Here is a 22927-nt window from a genome sequence, read left to right on the forward strand (position 1 = left end):
GGGTTCTTTGTACCGGGACAGTCTACTTTGCGTCACTGCCTTTTTGCTACTTTGCGTCACTGCCTTTTTGCTACTTCAGAAAATATTGTATTCAGATTTGAAGTTTAAAGCAAGATAGCCTTGTTCTAGTACAGTCCTGGCCAGGAGTTACCTTAAACCAGAGGCAGTTTAATGAAAAAAGAAAAAAGAAATGAAACTTACTACAATAAAAATAAACTTTACTTTCCAAACTTCTCTCATTAAAAAAATCTTTCTGTTTCTGACATGAGAAAAAAGGAACAAGTAGGTTATTGTTACTAATAAATGTAGAAAGTATTTCAGAATTTTGCAAATAAGCCAAATTGTCCAGATTCTTTACATTAATATATTGAAAACTAGTCACCTTTCAGAACAACATGAAATCTTTCAGGCTATTGGTATTGGATAATATGAAAAATGATAGATATGTTGCCTTTTTTTTTTACTTGAACAATAGAAATTTATTGTCTCAGAGTTCTGGAGGCTAGAGGTCTAAGGTCGAGGTATCCACAGGGTTGTTTCCTTCTGAGGGCTGTGAGGAAGGTGTTCCATGCCTCTCTGCTAGTTTCTGGTGGTTTGCTGGCAATCTTTGGCATTCCTGTCTTGTAGAAGCATCATCCCAATCTCTGCATCCATCTTCACGTGGTGTTCTCCTGTGTGTGTGCCTGTCTCCAAATTTCACCTTTTTATAAAGACACCAGTCATATAGGAGTAATGCCCACCCTAATGACTTCATTTTAACTTGATGATCTCTGTAAAGACGATGTCTCAAAAATAAGGTTACATTCTGAGGTACTGAGGGGTTAAGACTTCAACATATGAATTTGGGGATGATACAATTCAACCCATTATAGGAGGGAAACCAGAGAACATGTTGAGAGTCAGAAGTTGAACTGAACAGCCTCTACTGGGTTCTAATGACTCATTAAATTCATACTTCTTATACAGATCATGCATTAAACATCAGTGATTTTGTGGGAAATAAGAATTTTATGCTATTAGCAAAGCCCTAGAAAATAGAGTTACATGATAGTTTTGAGCATTCATGATTTCACACACCCTGTCAATCTGTCTGGTTATGGAAGGGAGAATTTTTGGTGGGTAACATGAATTTGAATTTATACTGAATAAGCAAAACAAATCACGGGATTCTGGTACAAAACCTTTTCAATGAGGATATTTAGAGCAACATCAACTTTTGCCTAGGCCATCTTTGAAATAATTTAAATTAGGTAGCTTCGTCTACTCTGTGTAATTTGGATAAGATTACAACATTGGTAGGTCATGCCTATAGCGAAAAATGAAAATAAGCAAAAAGCAAACAAGATCGTCTCTCTGAAAATTAAATAGACTAATTCAGACTGTGGACATGATCAATAAATCAGCTGATTTATAAAAATATATATTAAAAAGCTTTTTATATTTCAGAAAGCCATATTATGTTTTTATAGATAATCTACTTAATTTTTGCTTAAAAAATAGCTGGATTGCTTTTGACATTGAAAATAACTAGATTTTTCGTTGGACCAGATTCGTGCACAGATTCAGATCAGTTGGCTATTACAGCAAGCCAAGCAGATTTGCATTTAAATGCATTGTGGCACTTTAATATAATTGATCTTAGGTTGTTTTTTGTTTTTTTATTTTAATACTGAAGATAATTATGCCTTAGAACAAGTCCACTGGCCCTAACACTTGAATGAAGATTTAGCAATATGATAGTTGTAAGAGTAGATCCAGAACATTTAACAGGGATACAAAATTGTGCATATCAGTCCAAATAGATCAGTTGTGAGATGTTATAAAACATCCATAAAATATTAATATGCAAGTTGTTGATTGGTAGGCGTATTTCAGCGTAATTTGCTTTCCATATGATGTTGCTCTGCACATGTATTTCGATTGCTTTCTAAAATGTAGTTGCAACTTCTGTAGCTAAAATAAAAGTTCTTTAGAACAAAACCACAATCAAAACCAACATAGCTATGTAAATAGCTAAATATTAGGGTGAGCATAAGAAGCAAATCAAGAGAGCCTTCTCAATTTTTTCCACCAACTGTTTGGTTTTATGTAAAACTCAACCCATCTCTCTTTAGAAAAGATCTTAAGTTAGGTAGGACTATGAAAATTCAAAATGTTCTGTTTTGCAATGTAGGCTAACATCTGAAAGAGGTACTATTTTTTAAATATAGGAACTAATTAATAAAAATACCATGACCTGTTATTTGTTATTTCTCCTTTTAGCGGAAGTACAAAGTGAAATTGAAAGAATCTTTGAGTTGGCAAGATCTTTGCAACTGGTTGTTCTTGATGCAGACACCATCAATCACCCAGCACAACTTATAAAGACTTCCTTAGCACCAATTATTGTTCATGTAAAAGTCTCATCTCCAAAGGTAATCAGCTCATTTCTGTCTTAAGGGTTAGAAGCTTGTTTCTTCTGAAATATTTTTTGCTCTGTGCATTTTTGTTAGTGGACAAGGAGAATGTCTTGTTGAGACCCTTTTAATGAGCAGTTTTTAATTCACCTGTTCTGTACAGGTTCTAGAAATTTCGAGATAGCACATAAAGAATAGTTTATTCCTTCAAGAAGCTCAGTGTCTATTGTGGTTCCCAAACTGGGCAGTTATGCAAGAGTAAAATAAAAACAAAAAGAACTAAGGTGAGGAAAAGTAAAGTCTGGCTTTTCAGAGACTTTAGGTTTTACCTTGGTAAATCTCTTAGGTAATATTGATTCTTGTATCACCTATATTCTCGCCCCAGTTGAGAAAGTACATAGTTCAAGAAGTACATATATATGTAAAGCAATTATACTCCAATAAAGATGTTAAAAAAAAAGAAGTACATATATATTTATCATATAAGTCAAACATCACTGTATAAAATCTCTCATGGAAACTATGATTCATAGACCCTTACATTTGTGCTTAGGTTGGGTTCTTCAAGGAGTATAGTTATTCTGTGGTTGAGCACAATGGCATATCTGCCATGTATCTTTATGCCAATGGGGGAGATAAAAAAAAAAAGTGAGACAGCCTCAAAGTGGTCCCTTTTGACTTGGGTGTTCTTTAATTTTAAAAAGTGATGATGGGCCAGGGCGGTAGTGGGGGGAGGGATAAATTGGAAGATTGGGATTGACAGATACGCACTACTATATATAAAATAAGTAACTAGTAAGGACCTACTGTATAGCATAGGGAACTCTACTCAATACTCTGTAATGGCCTATATGGGAAAAGAATCCAAAAAAGAGTGGAAATATGTATATGTATAACAGATTCACTTTGCTGTACACCTGAAACTAACAGAACATTGTAAATCAACTATACTCCAATAAAAATTAAAAATAAATAAATAAATTTAAAAAATAGATTACGCATTTATAAAAACAAAGAGTACAATGAGATTGCTTTTAAAAATTAATATAGAAATTTGAAAAAAAAAAGTGATGATGGGGAATTCCCTGGTGGTCCAGTGGTTGGGACTCCATGCTTCCACTGCAGGGGGCATGGGTTCAATCACTGTTCAGGGAACTAAAATCCCTCATGCCACGTGGTGTGGCCAATAAATAATTAATTAAATTTTAAAAAGTGATGATGTTCTAAAAAGTTAATATGAAATGGATACCCTTGGGAGGTACTACCTTAACAATCAGTTTCTTTTCAGTGGCCCTAGGAGTGCATTTTCTTGCTTAAATGCCAATTCAACTTCCAACCAGAACAAGGGTCTCCTCTCACAGGTAGAGAATGTGCCCTTCCCAATGCTTCTGAGCTTCTCAGCCTTCCATCTCTACAGGCACTGGTTCTGTGCAGGATGAGCTTGGGAATCCTGACCAAACCAGGACCTTTGGGGAATCATTAAAATGGATTGAAAATGCCTTGAGCACTTGGAGTCTCTTTGACCCAGAACTGAAGGGGATTCAAGCACCCTTCACTGCAGTGGAATAGATTTCAACCCCTCTCGCCCCAGTCACTGTGGGGTCCATAAGTGCAGGAACGGGGACTCCTGTGGATATGTGTGCTGAGATATCATTGAGCCTCATAGATTAGTAGTAGTTGGGGGGAAGGGTCTTACTTCAGCTGAAAAAAATATTAAGGGAGGGCTTCCCTGGTGGCGCAGTGGTTGAGACTCCGCCTGCCGATGCAGGGGACATAGGTTTGTGCCCTGGTCCAGGAAGATCCCACATGCCGCGGAGCGGCTAGGCCCGTGAGCCATGGCTGCTGAGCCTGCGCGTCCGGAGCCTGTGCTCCGCAACGGGAGAGGCCACAACAATGAGAGGCCCGCATACCACAAAAAAAAAAAAAAAAAAAAAAAAAAAATTAAGGGAAAGATGAGTATATGGAAAAATGCAGTTACAGCCGTACCCAAAAGACATAGGTATATCCCTGGTTTATACGTAGCAATACACCAGTACAAGTGTTCTACCTAGATTTCGATCATAAAATTGTCCTTTAATGTAAGATTAGACTGGAATGCCTTAATTATCAGTGACACAAAGTGTCAAATATATGTAACTCTTATATTTATCTGACATTGAGATAGTGAACCAAAATATTACTGAACTAAATTTGGACATAAATGACCTGGTACAGATCAGTGCCTCCACTTTTGCAGGGCTTTCTTTGAAATCTCTGGGTAAAATCTAGGATGGGAACTCCAGATCCCACCAAGACCTCACATGGAGTGAGAATAGGATGAACATGTCAAATCCACTATAACTGAAAGCCAGTGTAAGTGGCTGATGTCATTACAGAGATTTTATATATATATATATATATATATATATATATATGACTTGTCATATTATATTTCCTCCCTATTAATTCTCAGGCTAAATAGACTATGAAAAAAGGTCTGGATTTATTTGGTTTTCTTTCAACTCATTGACAGTATCTCAGATTCATGTCTTCTTCTATCAGGTTTTACAGCGGTTGATTAAATCTAGAGGAAAGTCCCAAAGTAAACACTTAAATGTTCAACTGGTGGCAGCTGATAAACTTGCACAATGTCCCCCTGTAAGTACAATCATTTTTTTGGTCTTAATCATTCTTGGCTAGTTAGGAGAGGTTGGTAGGTTTTGTTTTGATCATATTAGCATTGTCGTTTTTATTCTAGAACGGTCATGATGATGGTATGTTGTCATATATCTAAAGGATTTCTTGGAACAAACTGCTGCTGTCATGTTGGCTTACCCAGGCATCCAGAGCTGTGTGGTGTCTGCCACATAATAAGAAATGAACTTGGTGTCCAGGGTCTGATGTCCTTACTGCCACCTTGATTGCCTTGCAAACAGTCAGCAAACTATTTAATGCAGTCATGTGGACAGTTTTATAAAAAGAAAACAACAAATAAAACATACTGATTTGACTCCTTTAACTTTTCTGACAGAAAGTTCCTAGAGGCATAATAGACTATGACATTGAAAATTGAGAATTTATTAGAACTAGAAGAGCCCTGTGGTTATAGCAGATGAAAAGGTCAGGGTTAAGTAAGATGAAAAACCATATTAGAGCAACTTTTCTTCTAATGCCATTGCCAGAAAACAGCTGCTGAGTTTGAAGCTGAGCAAATGGTGAGGAGGTGGGGGTGTAGGGGTGGTAACTGCTACCATGTGGGTCACCAATGTCTACACCTGCTCGGCTGACTTACTATTTCTGTGCCTGTGTTTCTCTGAAGGAAATAACTGTTTTTCCTACTGATTTAATTCACTAGATTTTGTTATATGCTTATGTAAGGACCATTCATGCTCTGTGGAATCATAAAATTCAATTCAAATGTTTAGAGAAGCAACACAGCGTAGCTCTTAAAAGTACAGACTCTGGATCCAGACTGCCTGGGTTCAAATCCATACTAATCTACACTAGGGATTACATCCCTAGTTATGTAATCTTGAGCAAATACCTACCTCGTTGGTTTGGTGTAAAATCTCAATGAGTGAATGTGTAATAGAGCTCTTAGAACAGTACCTAACATATAGTAAGCACCATCTAAGTGTTTCTGTTATAATTACTGGATGTACTTTGCGCTGTGCCATGCCTACCTGTCAGGCTCTGCAAGGATCTGTGCGTGTCTGGTTCACTGTTGTGTCTCAAGTTCCTATCATACTAGGCCCACAATAAATATCAAATGAATGAAAGGAGGTACAGGCAATAAGAGTACAGGGTAAGAATAAGGATGTACAGGCAATGCATTCTCTTATTCGATGCTTACAATGGGCCAGACACTGTGCTAGGTGCTTTATATAGATCATCTCTAACCCTTACAGTTACTCTCTCTAACCCTCACAGTTACTTAGTAAGGTAGGGCAGTATTATCCCCATTATATAGTTGAGGTGACTGAAGACAGAGAGGTTAAGGGATTTCCTTAAGGTCACACAGCAAATTAGGATTAGATTTAGATCTATCTGGCTCTGAAGCCAATTTTCTCCCCAATCGAACCCACCTATTCACACACAGGTAATTTGGATAGCCCGGAGTCTGGAGTCCTATGTTAAGTCTAACTGTAGTTAGACAGACACATTGCTGACTATTGAAGTCCACTTACACAATGGAATGTATGATTAAAGCACTGAGCGAATATAGGAGAATGTATTACCCAGTCCCTGACTCTAATGCGTCCCAGTTGAAGGAAGCTAACCTTTTTTTAGCAGCTACCAAAAGACAGGAACTAGGCTATTGTTTCCAATTTTTAGAACAGTTTTCTAGGGGTAGTTATATCAGTTTGGGTCTTCTGGGAAGCAGAGACTTAAGTGGAATTCGAAGTACAGATTTATTAGGGAAAATGCCTATGAGAGGAAAAAGGGAATAGGGACAGAACTGGCAGGTACAGCTTTCAGACCTGATGTAGTTCTGACTTTGTGAAAGGAAAAGGGGAAGGAAAAAGTGGGTAGGAGGAGCCTCAGACTGTGATGTAGCCTTGAGAAAATCTCCCACTCGGAGCTGGGGACTCGCCAGAGCACTAGAGGAGCCTCATGTTGGGCAGAAACATTCAGGCTCTAGTCTACGTGCTGTGCTCAGGCGGTGGCTGGGAGCAGCCTGGGGAGAGCAGGTCCTTGCTTGAATGCCCTGGTGGATCCTGAAGGTGCAGCAGCCCAAGGCTGTCTGCTGACTGCACTCAACACAGCAGGTTCTCACTCCAGGGGAAGTCTTGGCATGCACCTCTATGACCGCCACAGTAGATAATACTATCCTTACTTCCTACAGGAGAAAGCTAAGTCCCCACTAAGAAATTTGTTGGAGGTCACAATTAGTTGTTAATCAACTGTGCTCCAATATAAAAATTAAAAAAAAATAAGTGGGCCCCAAGATTCAACCCGTTTGTCTAACTCCAGCAAAGCTCTGTCCACCGTACTGCTCCACTAGTACACATAGCTGTGTAGTATAGATGGATCTCTGGCCCCCAACTTCGATGTGCAAGAAATAGCTCATTTTCTACTTTGACCCCTTAGCCCACTGGGCAGGCAGGATGTTTAGCCACGCTTGCAACTGCCTTTACCCTAATCCAGGGCAGAACAAAGGCAAAGCGTGGGGCTGGCAGGAGGTTGAGGGAGTGAGGGGGAGAGTTCCAATGCAGACAACCTATTCATTGGCCAAATCCATGTGGTCCTTAAGGATGGAGGCTGTGCTGCATCAGACCTTATCGGAAACAGGGGGTCTTTGTCAAGGCTGGGAGACACGTAGCCCCTCCTCTCTGGGACACTGGCAAGAGAGCTCCCTTCTCTTCTCTGTCTGGGAGAGTGGAGGTATCTTCCTTTTTCCCCCCTCTTGTTACTGTTAAAGGAACTCTCTGCTTTTGTTGTATCTAAAAGCATCCTCACCTTCTTTTGTTTCCAGAGGCAGTTAGCACAAAATGTTTCCAACCAATTTAGGCTTTGGGGACACAAAATCCAGAAGGGGAAATGGAGAGCTGGCAATTTCCTGCCACAGACACCTCCCTCCCCCACCAGACAAGGAAGCACAGACCCTGCCACCTGCTTAAATGGCGGAAAATGAAGAGGGAAGGTACAAAAGGAAAAACACGGATTCATAGCTCAGATCTCATTGGCCGTGTCTGAGTTCAGTTATGTAGAGATCCACACTGTGAGGGCAGCACTGGTTCTGTGAGGCCCCAGACGTGGAGCTAAGATCTGGGAATATGGGGAAGCAGATCTGGGGGGACTTGAGGGCAGTTAGACCTGTGTAATTTCATTTGACACGGTGATCAGACTCACCCAACAGGAGGAAGGCATTTCACATATCTGCTCAAATGCAAATGCTGAGAAGAATGGGACGGCTTTCTAAGTAGAGAGCTTGTCTCTAATTGCGTTCAGTTGGTGGCAGGGATGGGGGTGGAGTGGGCTCTAGGACCTGATGTCAGGTGTCCTGGAAGGAATCTCCTCTGGTGAAGGCTGAAGGCTATGGTAGCTAACATCCCTTCCCAACTCTGACACTCTGATTCTATCTAGATTTTGGAAGTGATCAGCACAGATGTGTTATTGAAATCATGAGGGTTTTAGAGCCCAGGGAAAAGGAGAGTATAAACATAAGCAGAAGATATATCAAGTCAAGTAATATGCTTATTGTTTCAAAACATGATTAAGATGTTTCACAGAATGACACGTGGGCACGTCTGAAGACGTGGTATCCATGTCTCCATATGGTTAAACCAGACAAACTCAAATATTTAGTCATTTCAATTCTGTATAGCTCACCTACAATCAACCTTCTTGGCGAGAACTAAAATACACTCAGCAAACATTATTTAAGCTTTAGGCCTGTTACCTTGCTAGGTGCTAGAGAGACAAAGGCACGTTCCTGCCTTCAAGGAGCAGATAGTCTAAAAAGGTTCCATTGGTTGAGTCAACTCTTGGCAAACAATTTGTTAGGTCATAAATATCCTTGCAGATACTACTTTATAAATCTCTTTTAGATTAAAAGAGAAATTAGATCAGGGTTTCTCCACAATTGACATTGTAGTTTGGATAATTTTTTATTATAGGGAGCTGTCCTGTACATTGTAGGATTTTAGCAGCACCTCTGGCCAGTAACAAACCCCAAATTGTGGCAACCGAAAATATCTTTAGACATTGTGAAATGCCCCTTAGGGAAAAACGTCACTCCTGGTTGAGAACCACTGGTTTAGATGAATATCTACACAAGTTTTGGTTAATAATGTTATAAGAAGTCTCAGTAAGTGATTCCTTGAGATGCATTTCAGGTGAATTGAACTTGTTCCTTTTTAATTTGATCTTTTTATGAGAATGAGTTTATTAACATTTATTCCTAATAATTACTAGAGAAAATAACTTGTATCTTATTAAAATTGATGTATTTTAGCTGCTGAGACCGTTGATAGTCGAGTATGTATACAGTACATGTTACATCTGAAATAGCTGGAACCAAGAAAAGATACGTGCACTTAAATGCACATAATACTGTGAGCTGCCTTAGGATGTGTCCTCGTGTCAGGAAACTCCAACAGCCTCATGCACTGAGAAGGCAGCTTTACCCTGTCATTATTTCAGCAGGGTAAACACTTCCTTGTTTTATATAATTGGTTCGATAACCCGGAATTCTAAACAAGCAGTCTGGATAAGCAAGGTTACCTTGTATTTAATATTTTCTGGGCTTCCCGGGTGGCACAGTGGTTGAGAGTCCGCCTGCCGATGCAGGGGACACGGGTTCATGCCCCGGTCCGGGAAGATCCCACATGCCGTGGAGGGGCTGGGCCCGTGAGCCATGGCCGCTGAGCCTGCGCGTCCGGAGCCTGTGCTCCACAATGGGAGAGGCCACAGCAGTGAGAGGCCCACGTACCGCAAAAAAAAGAAAAAAAAAATTTTTCTAAACACTCTTTACATTATTAAACATGTTCATTTAATATTGTTTGAATAGCATTTGTAATGCTAAGAAGGAATTGTACACTCTATTTTGGCATTCACGAAAAAAATCTTTAGACTATAATAACCAGTAGTAGTCTCAAAATGTATCTGCATTTGTCCCTACCCTACTTCAAGACCATAATTATCATTTTCATCCAAAGACGAGTGATCACTGTGTCATTTTAGTTCCTCTAGGAGAATTTGCAACTTGCTAAATTGGCCACTGTGTCTCCAGTCTGAAAAGTCAGCAAATTACACTGGTGGAATCTCACATTGCTAAGAAATTAAAGGCGGCAGTCTCTAGAAAGGGAAGTCTAAAAGAGTACTGAAAAAAGTTGACTCTCTATAGCCAGAAAAATGAACTCAGGGACTATTGAAGCAGAAAGGGAACTTGAAAAGCACCCTGTGTAGTATTTCCTGGAGTGTGTTCTTCCCACTACAGGTTCCATATGCAATGTCAACAGGTGGAAAGCACTTTGGTACCAAAAATGTTTGAGAAAACACCTAAGTAAACAAACATAGACTGGTTTCTTTACAACAAGAGCCTTAATGTGCTAACGAGCATTTTATATCTCCATTAGGATAGGTCGTGTACAATGCTTCCCCTGAAATTTGACTATAGAACCATTTTAGTGTTTCATGGCACAGCTCTAAGGAAAGACTGATCATGTTACAAATGAGGGGACTGACCGCAAAAACAAACAAACAAACAAATAAAGACAAATGAGGGGACTGAAACCAAGAGAGGTGAACTGGCTTTCCAAAGGTCATGCACCTTGGGCAAAGCCAGTGTAAGATCTCTGTCTGTCTCCTCATCTAGCAAGACTTTAGAGAGTGAATGGAAACAGACGGGCTATTATGTATTCTCCTGTAGAGAGAATCGTGGGTTTCATGGGTGAGGCTTCTTCTAAGAGTGGGATCAGCAAACTTTTTCAGTAAAGAGCCATATAGTAAATATTTTAGGCTTTGTGGGCCATGTGGTCTTAACAAAACTACATAACTCTGCCTTGGTAGCAGGAAAGCAGCCACACACAGTATGTAAACAAATACAAGTGTTCCAGTCAAATTTTGTTTATAGAAGCAGGAGGCAGGCCCAATGTAGCCAGCCCACCAAAGTTGCCATCCTTGTTCTAGGACAAGGTTCTGGTTACCTATTTCTGTGCAACAAACTACCCCAAAACTTAGTGACTTCAAATGACAACCACTTGGTGGTACTCAGCTGGTGGCTGACCTGGTCCCTTAGCAGGAATGGTTGGAAGGCTGGGCTCAGCCAGCTCCTCTCCCTCTCTGCGTGGTCTCAGGGCTCTTCCACGAGATCTTTCCAACAGGAATATGAGCTTCTTACATGGCAGCTCCCAGGGCTCCAAAAGCAAGTATTCCACTCCCTTTAACTTAGATACTGGGCTTGGATATTGGCTCAGTATCACTTCCACAGCCTTCTGCTAGACAAGGGAACGTAGAGGCTGCTCAGATTCAAGGAGAGGGGACATAAACCCTCCATCTCTATGCAGGGAGTGTCAAAGAACTTGTGGCCATTTTTAATCTGCCACAGACAGAAAGATGAGCTGGGAGGATGGGCTACTGAATAGTTCTACTCTGGAAGAGGGAGGAACTTTCCTTCATTGCCTGCTCTGGATTCACAAAAGAAAAGTTGGGATGTAGACAGAAAAGGGGTTTGTGAGACTAGAACCCATAAGCCCTTTTCATATATGTATTTTTATATGACCAGCCTGAATTTGCATTTGGCATAGCCTTCTGTACACTATAGTGTTGGATTTCATTTTGCTTCTACCAGGTATTGGTGCCCTTTTCCTTTTCAGAGAGGTTGAAAATAGTACATTTTAAGAAGCGCAAAGTTCAGATTGCCCCAGTACTATGGTCACAAGAGCTACGTAATGCATGGTGAGAAAAGCAGATAGGCAGACAATTGAACATATAAATGAAATGTAATCCTTTAATCCTACGTAGCTACAAGCTGGTTTGTGTTACCAAAGGCTGACCCTGGTTCTTTGAGCTCTGTAATTTTTCTGTGAGTGTAAAATGACATTGATCTCTCTCTCTGCTAGAGGGGAGTGTGTCTCCTCCACAGTCTTGCATCCTCTAACATTACAGTAACCATGGTCATTCTCTTCTGTCACTCTTCATTTTCCATTGCTGAATGGACTCAGATTTATTAAACACAGGAACTCTGAAGTGAGTGACGGTGCTCAGTATCCTATCACAATAGTATTGCTCTCATGGTAGTAATTTTCCACCTCCCTTTTCCAGTAATTTTATTTAAATTATTTAGAATTGTGTGAATTCACCCACCTGAAGCACCATCCCCATTGGTGCATTCATTATTACAGAGCCTCTGGATGGTCATAGTTTAATTCACAGCATTACTTTTGAAAAAAGAGAATAATTGATTTCAGATGTTTCCTTCATGAAACAAGGCCACATGGGATCTAGTTTCTCTCAGTCCTAAGGCGACTACTCTTGCAGGAATTTCAGCCACCCAACTTAGATATACCAAGTTAGGGATACTTCAATACTATGATTTAAAGCATTGGATTAATATGAACTTAACAAAAACACTGGGTGCCTTTTCTGCAGACAGTAGCACGGATAAATGTTGTTATAATCTTTGAAGAATAAGAGTGGACAGGATGGGAGTTCCCAGGCAGTCCAGTGGTTAGTACTCAGAGCTTTCCCTGCCATGGCCCCAGATTTAATCCCTGGTCAGGGAACTAAGATCCCACAAGCCACACAGCGCGGTCAAATAAATAAATAAAAAAAAAGCAGGACCATCTTTAAAAAAAAAAAGAACGGACAGGATGGATGGGTGTGGTGAGGAAAATGTGGTTGGGTTCAGAATGAATGTCACGGATCATTAAAAGAGAGGAACTAGAAGGGATCAAAGTCACTGTATTCTTTGCCTTCATGTTTTCCCCACCCATCAGTGGCAGGAATTCGGATTGTCTTTCCCTTTTGGCTCATTAAAGTGGAAACTGTACCTGAAACTAACTGCTAGAGCCCCATGATATTGGTAGGCTTTCCTTTAACCCCATGAGATCTCCTAAATCTTTCAAAATCCCTTTAACTTAAGAGTTTCCTATCACTAGTTGACCAGTGAGTTGAGTACTCAGGAATTCAAAAGCTTTAATAATATAAAGAATACAATTTTGATATGAAAGAAACATTGGTTGGTTATTTTATAATTAGCATTGCATAGTTGCCATTCAGCCATATTATTTCACTGAATAGTACTTGCCAGGCTTTTTTTTTTTTTTTTTTTTAATGGTGGCAAATTCAGGATCTCTATATTCCAATAACAAAGAAGTAAAATTATGCTCACCCCTATTATTTCTTTTTTCCACTTAGAAACAGGAAAGATGCCCCATGTGAGGTTTTATCTGCACAACAAATAAATGTAAAGCAATGCATATACCATGGGAGAGTTTGTATATATTTAATCCCCTGGCTAGCTAATATTCAGTAATGCACCAACTTTTTTAAAAAGTTAAGATTAAACTGCAAAATTAATTTCTAAGTTTTATAAACTTTTTATTTAAAAATGTTTAATAACAACTCCTAGATAAAACATATAAGAAATTATGTTTGTTTTAATGAGATTCTCCCTCTTTGCTAGAAAGTATATATTTCACAGTCATAAAGAAAGACGTACCCACTCTCTCTATATCTTCCCTCCCAAGAGAATGTAAAAGAAATAAATGGAAACTGTTCCAGTTGTCAATGTAGGAACTGAAATGTGCTCCATTTTTTCTAAAAACTAGGGTGACTGACCATTCCATTTCTCCCCAGTTTTCCAAATTTTGGCACTGATAGTCCCAAGTACCCAGAAACACTCAGTCCCCGGCAAACCAGGATGGTTGGTTGCTCTAATTCAGGTGCCTTCCTTAGGAACGTTTGTGATACTCTGTGGATGAAGAACTAGACAGATCTTTAAATACTTAAAAAAATTTTTTAAAGCTACTGCAGATTTTCTTCATTCCCATTTTATTCAGCTTCAATCTTTCCCTTTCTTCCCTGTCATTTTTGTTCTCTGGACCACTGGATAAGCTAGAGGTATGTTTTTCACTCTTGTTATTTCTAATGCTTTAGTTTTTCATTTTTCTGAAAGAGGTTGTCCAGAAAAGGGACCTACTCTGCCTGGTTTTCTGGTGATTTGTTTTGACTCCTCTGTTCACTCCTTATTTACTTTGGAAGCCGCATTATTTCTGCCCACCTCAGCTGAAGAAAATATCCCATCACAAAATGTCAGAGGCGCGTGCTGTGTCTGTCGGTGCTTTGAAAACAGCTCAGCGTTACCCTTATCTCCGGCAGTCCCAAGAGCATGGTATCACTGAGTGGGTAATTGTTCACTGCCCATAACTGTCCCATTACCCACACCCTCTTCTCCTGATTAGATAGCTCTCTGCATCCATATCCCATGCTGGAGGCTTCACGTATTACACAGTAAGGAGCTAGCTAGGCTTGAACATTTTTTTAAATAAATTTATTTATTTTATTTATTTATTTTTGGCTGCATTGGGTCTTCATTGCTGTGCAGGGGCTTTCTCTAGTTGTGGCGAGCAGGGTCTACTCTTCGTTGGAGAACTCGGGCTTCTCATTGTGGTGGTTTCTCTGTTGCAGAGCACGGGCTCTAGGCGCGCAGGCTTCAGTAGTTGTGGCGCATGGGCTTCAGTAGTTGTGGTGCACGGGCTCAGTAATTGTGGCGCGTGGGCTCAGTAGTTGTGGCGCGCGGGCTCTAGAGCACAGGCTCAGTAGCTGTGGTGCAGGGGCTCAATTGCTCCGCAGCACGTGGGATCTTCCCAGACCAGGGCCCAAACCCACGTCCCCTGCATTGACAGTCGGATTCTTAACCACTGTGCCACCAGGGAAGCCCAAACTTTTAAATTTATGAAAAATTGGCAAAGCTGGTTTGCATAATTCATTCGGCTGCTTTTTGTTGAATTTCTCTTTGTATAATTTAAAAAATTTTTTTTCTCCCTTATCCTCATTTCCTAACACTCTGGTCTAATCAGCTGTGTTATTTCCTAAACAGTTGAAAAGAAAAATTGTCACAGATATCCAGGCTGTGAGATTCCTCTTAGTTGGAAATAAGCCGCATATGTCAGTATTCATTCAGAGGCTGAAATTTGCTTTGCTCTGTGCTTTTGAAAGCCTAAAAGCAATTTCAGATCATCTTCTATCATATAGCTGTCTTTTTAGCAGTGCAAAAGCTTAGTTTCCTAGAAATGATTGAGGCTTCAGCAAACAGCCGTGTGCTGATATATACAAATTCTATCCATTGGCAAAGAGAAGTACTTTATTAAAACTACTTGTAATTAAGTGTATGTTTAATTGTGTCTGAAGCCCTGACCATGTAACATGTGGAACAGCCAGGGAGATAGAAATCTCTTTCAAATAACACTCTGCAATGAGGGCTGCTTACCTTTTTTGCCCTCTCTGGACTTTGCAATCCTGGCTGTAATAGTTAGAACCCTCAGTCCAAGTGTCCCTGGAGCGTTCATTAACTTGGGACCTTAGGAAAGCAAGGAAATGACTTGAGATTACACATTGTTGCGATCCCACATTAAAGAATGAGATCTACCTAATTGAATTATACAGTTAACATAAATAACACTATGTAAACAGCAGACTCCAGATCAAATAGAATTTGTGGACGATTTTAGCCTGGAGTGGCTGACAGAGTGGTCCCTTGTTCCAGTGCTGTGCGGTTTCCTCTTTCTTCTTCCTGTGTCATCTTTCTGAGTCTGTGCACGCCCTTTGGGATGGGGCTGTTCTTGTTCCACTCAAGTTAGCACTGCAATGCTATCAGAGGATGCAATGTGTGTATCAGAGCATTAGGGACATTTCTCAGAGTCTATATTTGTAACTGTTGATGGCTTAGATTAATGGGGGGATCGGGAGCTTTTGATTGCAGGAGACAGACACTCCCTTGATTTGCTTTAGTGGAAAGAGGATTTATTGTAAGGATGTATGTTGACTGACACTGTAGGAACTAGCTGTTTTCCTGTTCTCTCATGGGCTCTATCGTCTCTTCCATTGTGTCTTTGCTCCTCTTTGTTTTATTCTCTTCCCTCTACAGATAGAATTCTTTGACTTATAATTTTCTCTCCCTCATAAATTTAACTTTCACATATCTCTCTGGGCCTCCTTCTAAATCCAGAACTTTAAGCTGCAGCTCTGAACATTCACTGGCTCAGTCTCTTGTTCTGAATTAAAGTCCCGGTGTGATGTAGGGTATTATGGATTTTAATACTTGTGTCTCCCCCGAGACTGGATGCTTCTTGAGCATAGGGATGAAGTCTGTTTTCTTTGCCACGGTATACGCACAATGCCTAGCACAGAATAGGTACCGAGTAAACATTTTATGAATGAGTAAAATATGCAAAAACCCATCTGAAATTCACTAATAAGTGTTCTTGTGGGGGAATGGTTTCTACATGACTTCTACTGGCTGAGTCTTCTCAAACACCAGTCGGTTTAGACTGAAGCCACCTTATTTCTTTCCTAGTTGCTAAACGTATCTCACTGCTCCAAGGACTTTGAAACTGCTTTGCAAATTAGGGTCAAAATATTCAGTAAAGATCAACGTGATGAAAACATTCAAAGAGTAAATGTTGGGAGAGAGATTGTTTCCATGGTGACTTCTGCTTCAGGGAGCCCTTGTGCTGATGAGAGTGAGTCAGCTGACCCACCACCAACTCAGAATCATCCAGTTGTTACAAACCTACAATCCACCTGCCGCATCAAGTGTTGATGGCAGTAACCCTGTATTTGATTCATTACTGGGAGCTCCTTCTTTGGGTAAAATGAGCTTGTAAAAACAGGTGGAAGTGGCGCAAGAGGGAAGGAGTGGATTCAGCGGCTGAAAGTCGGGGGTGTGCTTTCACTTACCCATGGAATGGCTTTTCTCTTTATGAGGTGCCACGGTTATCTGACTGTCCCTCCAGGGAATCTGTGTCCTGGTTATATTCTGTGTTCCTGACCACACTGCAGTGACAGAGGGGCCACTCTGCTCCTTTGGGGCTGAAGAACGACTTCCTGATTATAGAACAGGTGTTGGACAAAGTCCTTACTGACAGAAACATGGACCCCAGATACTTCTTGGGCGAACTATCCCCAACTCCCTGCCTACCACCACTGCAATCAATTATTCATTCTTGTTCTTTTTTAACCATTTCACACAATGATCCTCTGGTGGCAGAAGTCACTATACTGTGGTTTTCTACTATTGATCCTAAACCTTTCGTATTGCTTTACCACGAGACAGATAACATTTTCACCAACATTCTAAAAATTACCTAAGTAAATGTTATTTCCTCCAACATAGTTACTTTGGGAGATGAAATGTTTATTCCAGTGATACATTTGTTACCGAAACATTTTTAGAACACCTCTTTCAGTACCATTAACTTGCTTCTCTCTTATTCTGAAGTATAATTCAAAACTTTTATATAGTATATAAAAGAATGTATTCAGTAAGTATCTATAGGAATATATGGATAAAGATGTGAATACATATGTGTTTTCACTCTATTCTCCTTAGAACACTTTTACATGTACCTCATCTTTTTTCTTTCTAAATAATGAAAGATTCAAATATTTCATGAACTTTCCCATTTCTATGCGAATGTCCAAATTTGTGCATGGTTAACTGTGCAGTTCTTCACTTGCCTTTAACTTTAGCAACTGCCAGTACAGCCCCTCAAGTTTGATATTTGCTACTGGACATTAGAAACAATATTATCCACATGCAGTGAAATTTTATTTTTCATTGCCTAAAACCTGAAGTAGAAATAAAATGGATTTTCCTTGTCATCTACAGGAAATGTTTGATGTTATACTGGATGAAAACCAGCTGGAGGATGCGTGTGAACATCTGGGAGAATACCTTGAGGCCTACTGGCGTGCCACTCACACGACCAGTAGCACCCCCATGACCCCACTGCTTGGAAGGAATTTGGGCTCAACAGCACTCTCACCATATCCGACAGCAATTTCTGGGTTACAGGTAGTGTCACTTGTGCTCTTACATCCTTACATTTAAGGTTCTATAGGAAACTTGATTGAGATGGAGACTGGGAGTGGCCTAGAGAGCCATGCGTTACTATATTAAAAATCTAAAAAATCTAAAGTATTGCCTAATCATATAGACTATTTTACATTTTTACAAACTCAAGTCATTTTGGTTCATATACTTGCTCTGAAGTCTTCTTCAGATTCACATCTTTTGGCTACATTGATTCTAACAGATACAGACTATTTTACTTTTTTACAAACTCAAAAAGTGTTACCTAATCATGATCTACCCTAGACAAAGTTACCCTGAGAGTGGCATTTTCCTTAGAACTTTGTTCTCTGTTAATTTATAATGGCTTTTACCTAGGTAAATTCATCCCTCCTATGTCTAAACCCTGCTAAGAAACTTTCTACCTACTATGCAACTGTCCATTACCTCTCCGTGTCACTTCTTTTTTTTTTTGTACTCCGGCCTCTCACTGTTGTGGCCTCTCCCGTTGTGGAGCACAGGCTCTGGACGCGCAGGCTCAGCGGCCATGGCTCACGGGCCCAGCCGCTCCGTGGCATGTGGGATCTTCCCGGACCGGGGCATGAACCCGTGTCCCCTGCATCGGCAGGCAGACTCTCAACCACTGCGCCACCAGGGAAACCCTCCGTGTCACTTCTTAAGGATTATACAGTGGTGGCACTGTCAGGCACAGGGCTAGCTAAGTAAGGTATGTGAGACAGATGGACCTTATGGCCACCCTTACCTAACCCTTCCCCCACCAGGCTGCGGGGCCTGTCCTCTAGCTTGCCCAAACAGAACATGCACATAAGTAGAATCGCCTTGTTTGGAAACAGTCGTGAATCCCTGAGTTTTCTTAGGGGTGGGCAGGGCCCATCTTGGTCATCGGCTATGGCCAGTGTCCTTTAGGGAAGCTGGGGACGAGTGTAGGAGCAGGAGGCTTGCTCTCCTGCTGTTCTGGTGCTGCACTCAGGGCTAGAGGTGGGGAGCCAGAGATATTATGACACAAAGTGGATCTTGCCTTCCTCCATCAATGATTATGTACCATCTACCAAGCCGCTGCTGGAATGTGGCCAAGCCCCCAGCTGACTGAGGAGCAGGTAGTCAATTGAGCTCTCTTGCATCATGACTAGTTTTGTATTAATGGGTTATAATGATAGTCATAATTGTAGATCATATAGAGTTAACTCTGAGATAAATGGCACTCTCTCAAATGTTATTATAACTGTATTACTCTTTTACAAAATTGCATCTTTGTAAGCAAAAAACTGCCATGTAAATGAATAGCTTTCGAGGCTGGAAATGAACTTGGGAAACGGGCTATTGTAATATGCAATGTATATGTGCGCACTGGGACTCTTTCTTTCCTTGTTTCACTGCCTGCCTGCTGATCCGAGTATGGCATTCCACTGACTGGTTTGGGTTGGCTCCAAATTGTACATTGTAGGGTGAGAAACGGATTCATGAAGCAATATGCTTCCACCTACACTAGTAGGTGGAAACGAAATGTTGCACTTTGTTTATGAATAAACACTCCTGACTTACTACCTCAAGACATCCACGTAGAGTGCCTCTCCCAGTTTCACTTGAGTTACCGTGGTGCCCTTTATCCTGGGGCCTATTTCTCCTAGTAACCATGGGCACTTAATTGTGAGACCCCTGGTTGGGGCTCCCAGCACAGGCTGTGACTGTTGAATGAGCTTCCTGCTGTGTGCAGGTGAGTGTCCTTTAGAGGAAATGCATCTGGGTCTTTGGTTTCATCAGCATCCTGTTTCTTAACTGAGGCAACCTTCCTAAGCAGGTAGACACAGCTATGATACATGTTTTCCCATGATTTGAAGAAAAGCGTTAATAGCCTTTTCTGAGCGCTCAAATAAGTGTCTGAAGATATTAATTTCAAGTAATGGTATTAGAGGAATTTAGTTTGTATTCTGAAGATTATTTTTGCAGGACATTTCAGTTGAGGAGGCAAGAATTGTAAATATATTAATTCACTGGCTCCATAATTATTGTGTACTTCTTTGGAGAGAATATTGCTGAGTCTTACGTAGGATGTAGAAACAAATATTTTATGGGTAGCACAAATCATAATTTTATTAAAATATTTTTAAAAGGTATCAGGAACATTCAGCTAATAAAGATGAAGTGTGTGACTTTAGGAGGAGAAAGGTTGTATCAGTTCAAGAGAGGAATAAAATAACAGATGCTATTCTGAACTTTAACTTATTTCTCAACAGTAAAATAATCCTCATTTTGCAATAGAAGTGGAATTATTAGGCCTTCGTAAACATATTAAGTTCCATTCAGCAACTAACTTTAAATTCTGTGTTTTTGATAGGAAGCATAATTATGCAGTATTATGTAGTTAAATTCATAAACTACCAGCACTTTGGCATCTTTGCATGTTGTGTCCCAAATACATAAGACCAGGTATTTTGAGCAGACCATTTGTACATCAGAATGTTTTATTGAGTCAGATATTTAGCATCTTATTGTCCAGATCCTACTGTTGTACATACATTTGTATGTTCTAGATGAATGAAGCTGTTGTAATTTAACCAGTGAACCATCTGATATTTTTAGAGTCAGCGTATGAGGTACAGCAACCACTCCACAGAGAACTCTCCAATTGAAAGGCGAAGTCTAATGACCTCTGATGAAAATTATCACAATGAAAGGGCTCGGAAGAGTAGGAACCGCTTGTCTTCCAGTTCCCAGCATAGCCGAGATCATTACCCTCTCGTGGAAGAAGATTACCCTGACTCATACCAGGACACGTACAAACCTCATAGGAACCGAGGATCGCCTGGGGGATATAGCCATGACTCTCGACATAGGCTTTGAGTCTGCAGAAACAAACAAAATATTCATCTGTTGACAATTTGCCATTGCACTGCTAGGATACAACCAATCATCTTAACTCGGCAACTACAGCACAGTATTGACTGTGCTTATGGGCTGCTGTCATTGATGCTAAGAAGGGGCAAAAAGAAAAAAAAAAATTTGTACATTATGCCCTTAAGTCTAGATGGATATTAGATGCCCAATCATAGAGATATTTTTAAGTGCAACATTTACATAACAGTACCTTTTGTTTTCTTCATTAGGTTTAGACACATCAATTTGTAATTTAAGGTACTTATCAAGGCACATATAAAATAATTTCCCATGCTGGAAATTCCAAATGACCAGTTCCAGTTGGAACCAATTTATAAACCAATTCCTGTTGGAATTTGGGTGAATCGACTAGAAAGTCTACTTGAGCATGTTGTAATCAATTTAAAAATCTGAAAAAAAAAGAAACTAATTAATAAAATCAAAATACCAATAGAAGCCAAAACCAGCTATGGTATTTATTTGCTGGAGACTAAATTTACACTTAAAGTTGGAATGTATAAACATTTTAATATATGTTAACGTTGCCAGAATGGCTTTTCAAACTTACTAAATGTATTAATAGTGCCAAAAAAAATCTCAAATTAATGCAGAAATTCTTCAGTCTCCTCAGATTTTAATATTTTTATTTCTTTTCTGGCACAGCTGTTGTATTCAAAGTGTTTTGCTTTTTGTTTAGTCACAACTGTTAGCTTGTTTGAAGTTGGCAAAAAAAAAAACTCAAAATTTCTTTAGCAGTGAGAGAGAATAGTAAAGAGAAGCCCAATAGCTGGTTATGTGAGATGGAAAATGGGGTGTTGTTTCCCCTTTAATCAATCTGAGCACAACTACATACATCCGGGAATCTGAAGTCAGACAGTAAGAATGGGCACAGATCCTCCTGAGTGCAAGGCTAAACATCGCCAGATGGGATTTCACCTATCCCACTTACCACAACTACGGGTTCCGTGTTTACCGCCAGCACAATTGAGTATCTTTCTGTTGCTTCACTCAGTCTCTGTCTTTGAATATCTGAATGTTCTAGCACTTCACCAAATTCTTTATAATCATGCTAAGGATTTTTTGTTTTACATGGACACACTGAATTTTGATATTGAAAGCTGTGTTTATACAAAATGATTAACTGAAAAACTGTGAAAACGAATTTAAGAGCTTGCAGTAAAAAAATAAACTTGTAGATTCAGAATAGATTTGTTTACTAAAATTGTATCATTTTTATTGCAGAGAATTATAAAGCATTTGAAGATTGAACTGCTTTATTTCTAATGAACACTCCTCTTTACCTATTAAGTCTTCACAGTTTTTCCAGTGACTATAATTACAGAATCAGTGACCTTATGTCTACTATAATCAAGGAAGCCTTAGATTCACTATGATCCAAGAAACTATTGAAATTGACCCTTTTATACAATACACAAATGTCTTTAGGAAAAGACTCTTGTTTCTAAGAGTCCGTTTTTCTAAAACTCGCATAGGATCAGGCATAAAAGTCCTTTTCTACTAGTACATGTCATGAAGCCTATTTTTTTTGGAAAACAATAATAATTCACATTGTTATCTTATTTCCCCCCGTCCAAGCCTTTCAATGTTTAGGCTCTCAAAGCATGCACCAGTTAAATAATTTTCTTGACCATGAAAATAGGTTCCATATTCTTAATTAGTTATGTATATATCTTGAACCTCATCATAACCCCCACATTCCCTCTCCTCCTGTTATTCACTGTGCATACCCCATTATGAACCTGTTTAGCTGATAATGAGGATGCCTATAATCATGTAAGTTATTGCAAATATTTGATACAATTAAAAAATGTGGGCTCAGTGAATTCTAAAAGTTAACATGTGATACTGGCTTGTGAGGTTCTTTTGTCATCTAGTGAAGCGTACAGAATTTTCAGTTAAGACATTTAAAAGAGCTATATCCATTAGGCACTTTACTAAACATACAACCTGCCATTACTGAATACTTTGTTAGAGCACAGAAGAGCATTTTCCAGCAAACAAATATATTTATTACATGTACAGCACATATTTGCATGAAAAAGAAAACACTAGCCAAAACATTTTTTCTATATGCTTTACTGGTTTCTTGTTTGTGCGCATTAAAGTATTTAATTGC

The 22927-nt window shown here is 39.7% G+C and overlaps 1 protein-coding gene across 4 annotated transcripts in view; it reads left to right on the forward strand.

Annotated features, from left to right (window-relative positions):
- Window positions 1-21914, forward strand: part of CACNB4 (calcium voltage-gated channel auxiliary subunit beta 4) — a 265467-nt gene extending 243553 nt beyond the window's left edge. For all 4 annotated transcript variants that reach the window (XM_081243150.1, XM_081243148.1, XM_081243151.1 and 1 more), the window contains 4 exons: window positions 2263-2414; window positions 4938-5033; window positions 17713-17898; window positions 20497-21914. In XM_081243150.1, coding sequence (XP_081099276.1) covers window positions 2263-2414; window positions 4938-5033; window positions 17713-17898; window positions 20497-20757 — 695 coding nt within the window. In that variant the 3' untranslated portion in view covers window positions 20758-21914. The remainder of the gene's footprint in view (window positions 1-2262; window positions 2415-4937; window positions 5034-17712; window positions 17899-20496) is intronic.
- Window positions 21915-22927: the final 1013 nt, after the last annotated feature.

Source organism: Mesoplodon bidens (genome assembly GCF_964165515.1).
Source record: "Mesoplodon bidens genome assembly, chromosome: 8".
Classification (NCBI taxonomy): domain Eukaryota; kingdom Metazoa; phylum Chordata; class Mammalia; order Artiodactyla; family Ziphiidae; genus Mesoplodon; species Mesoplodon bidens.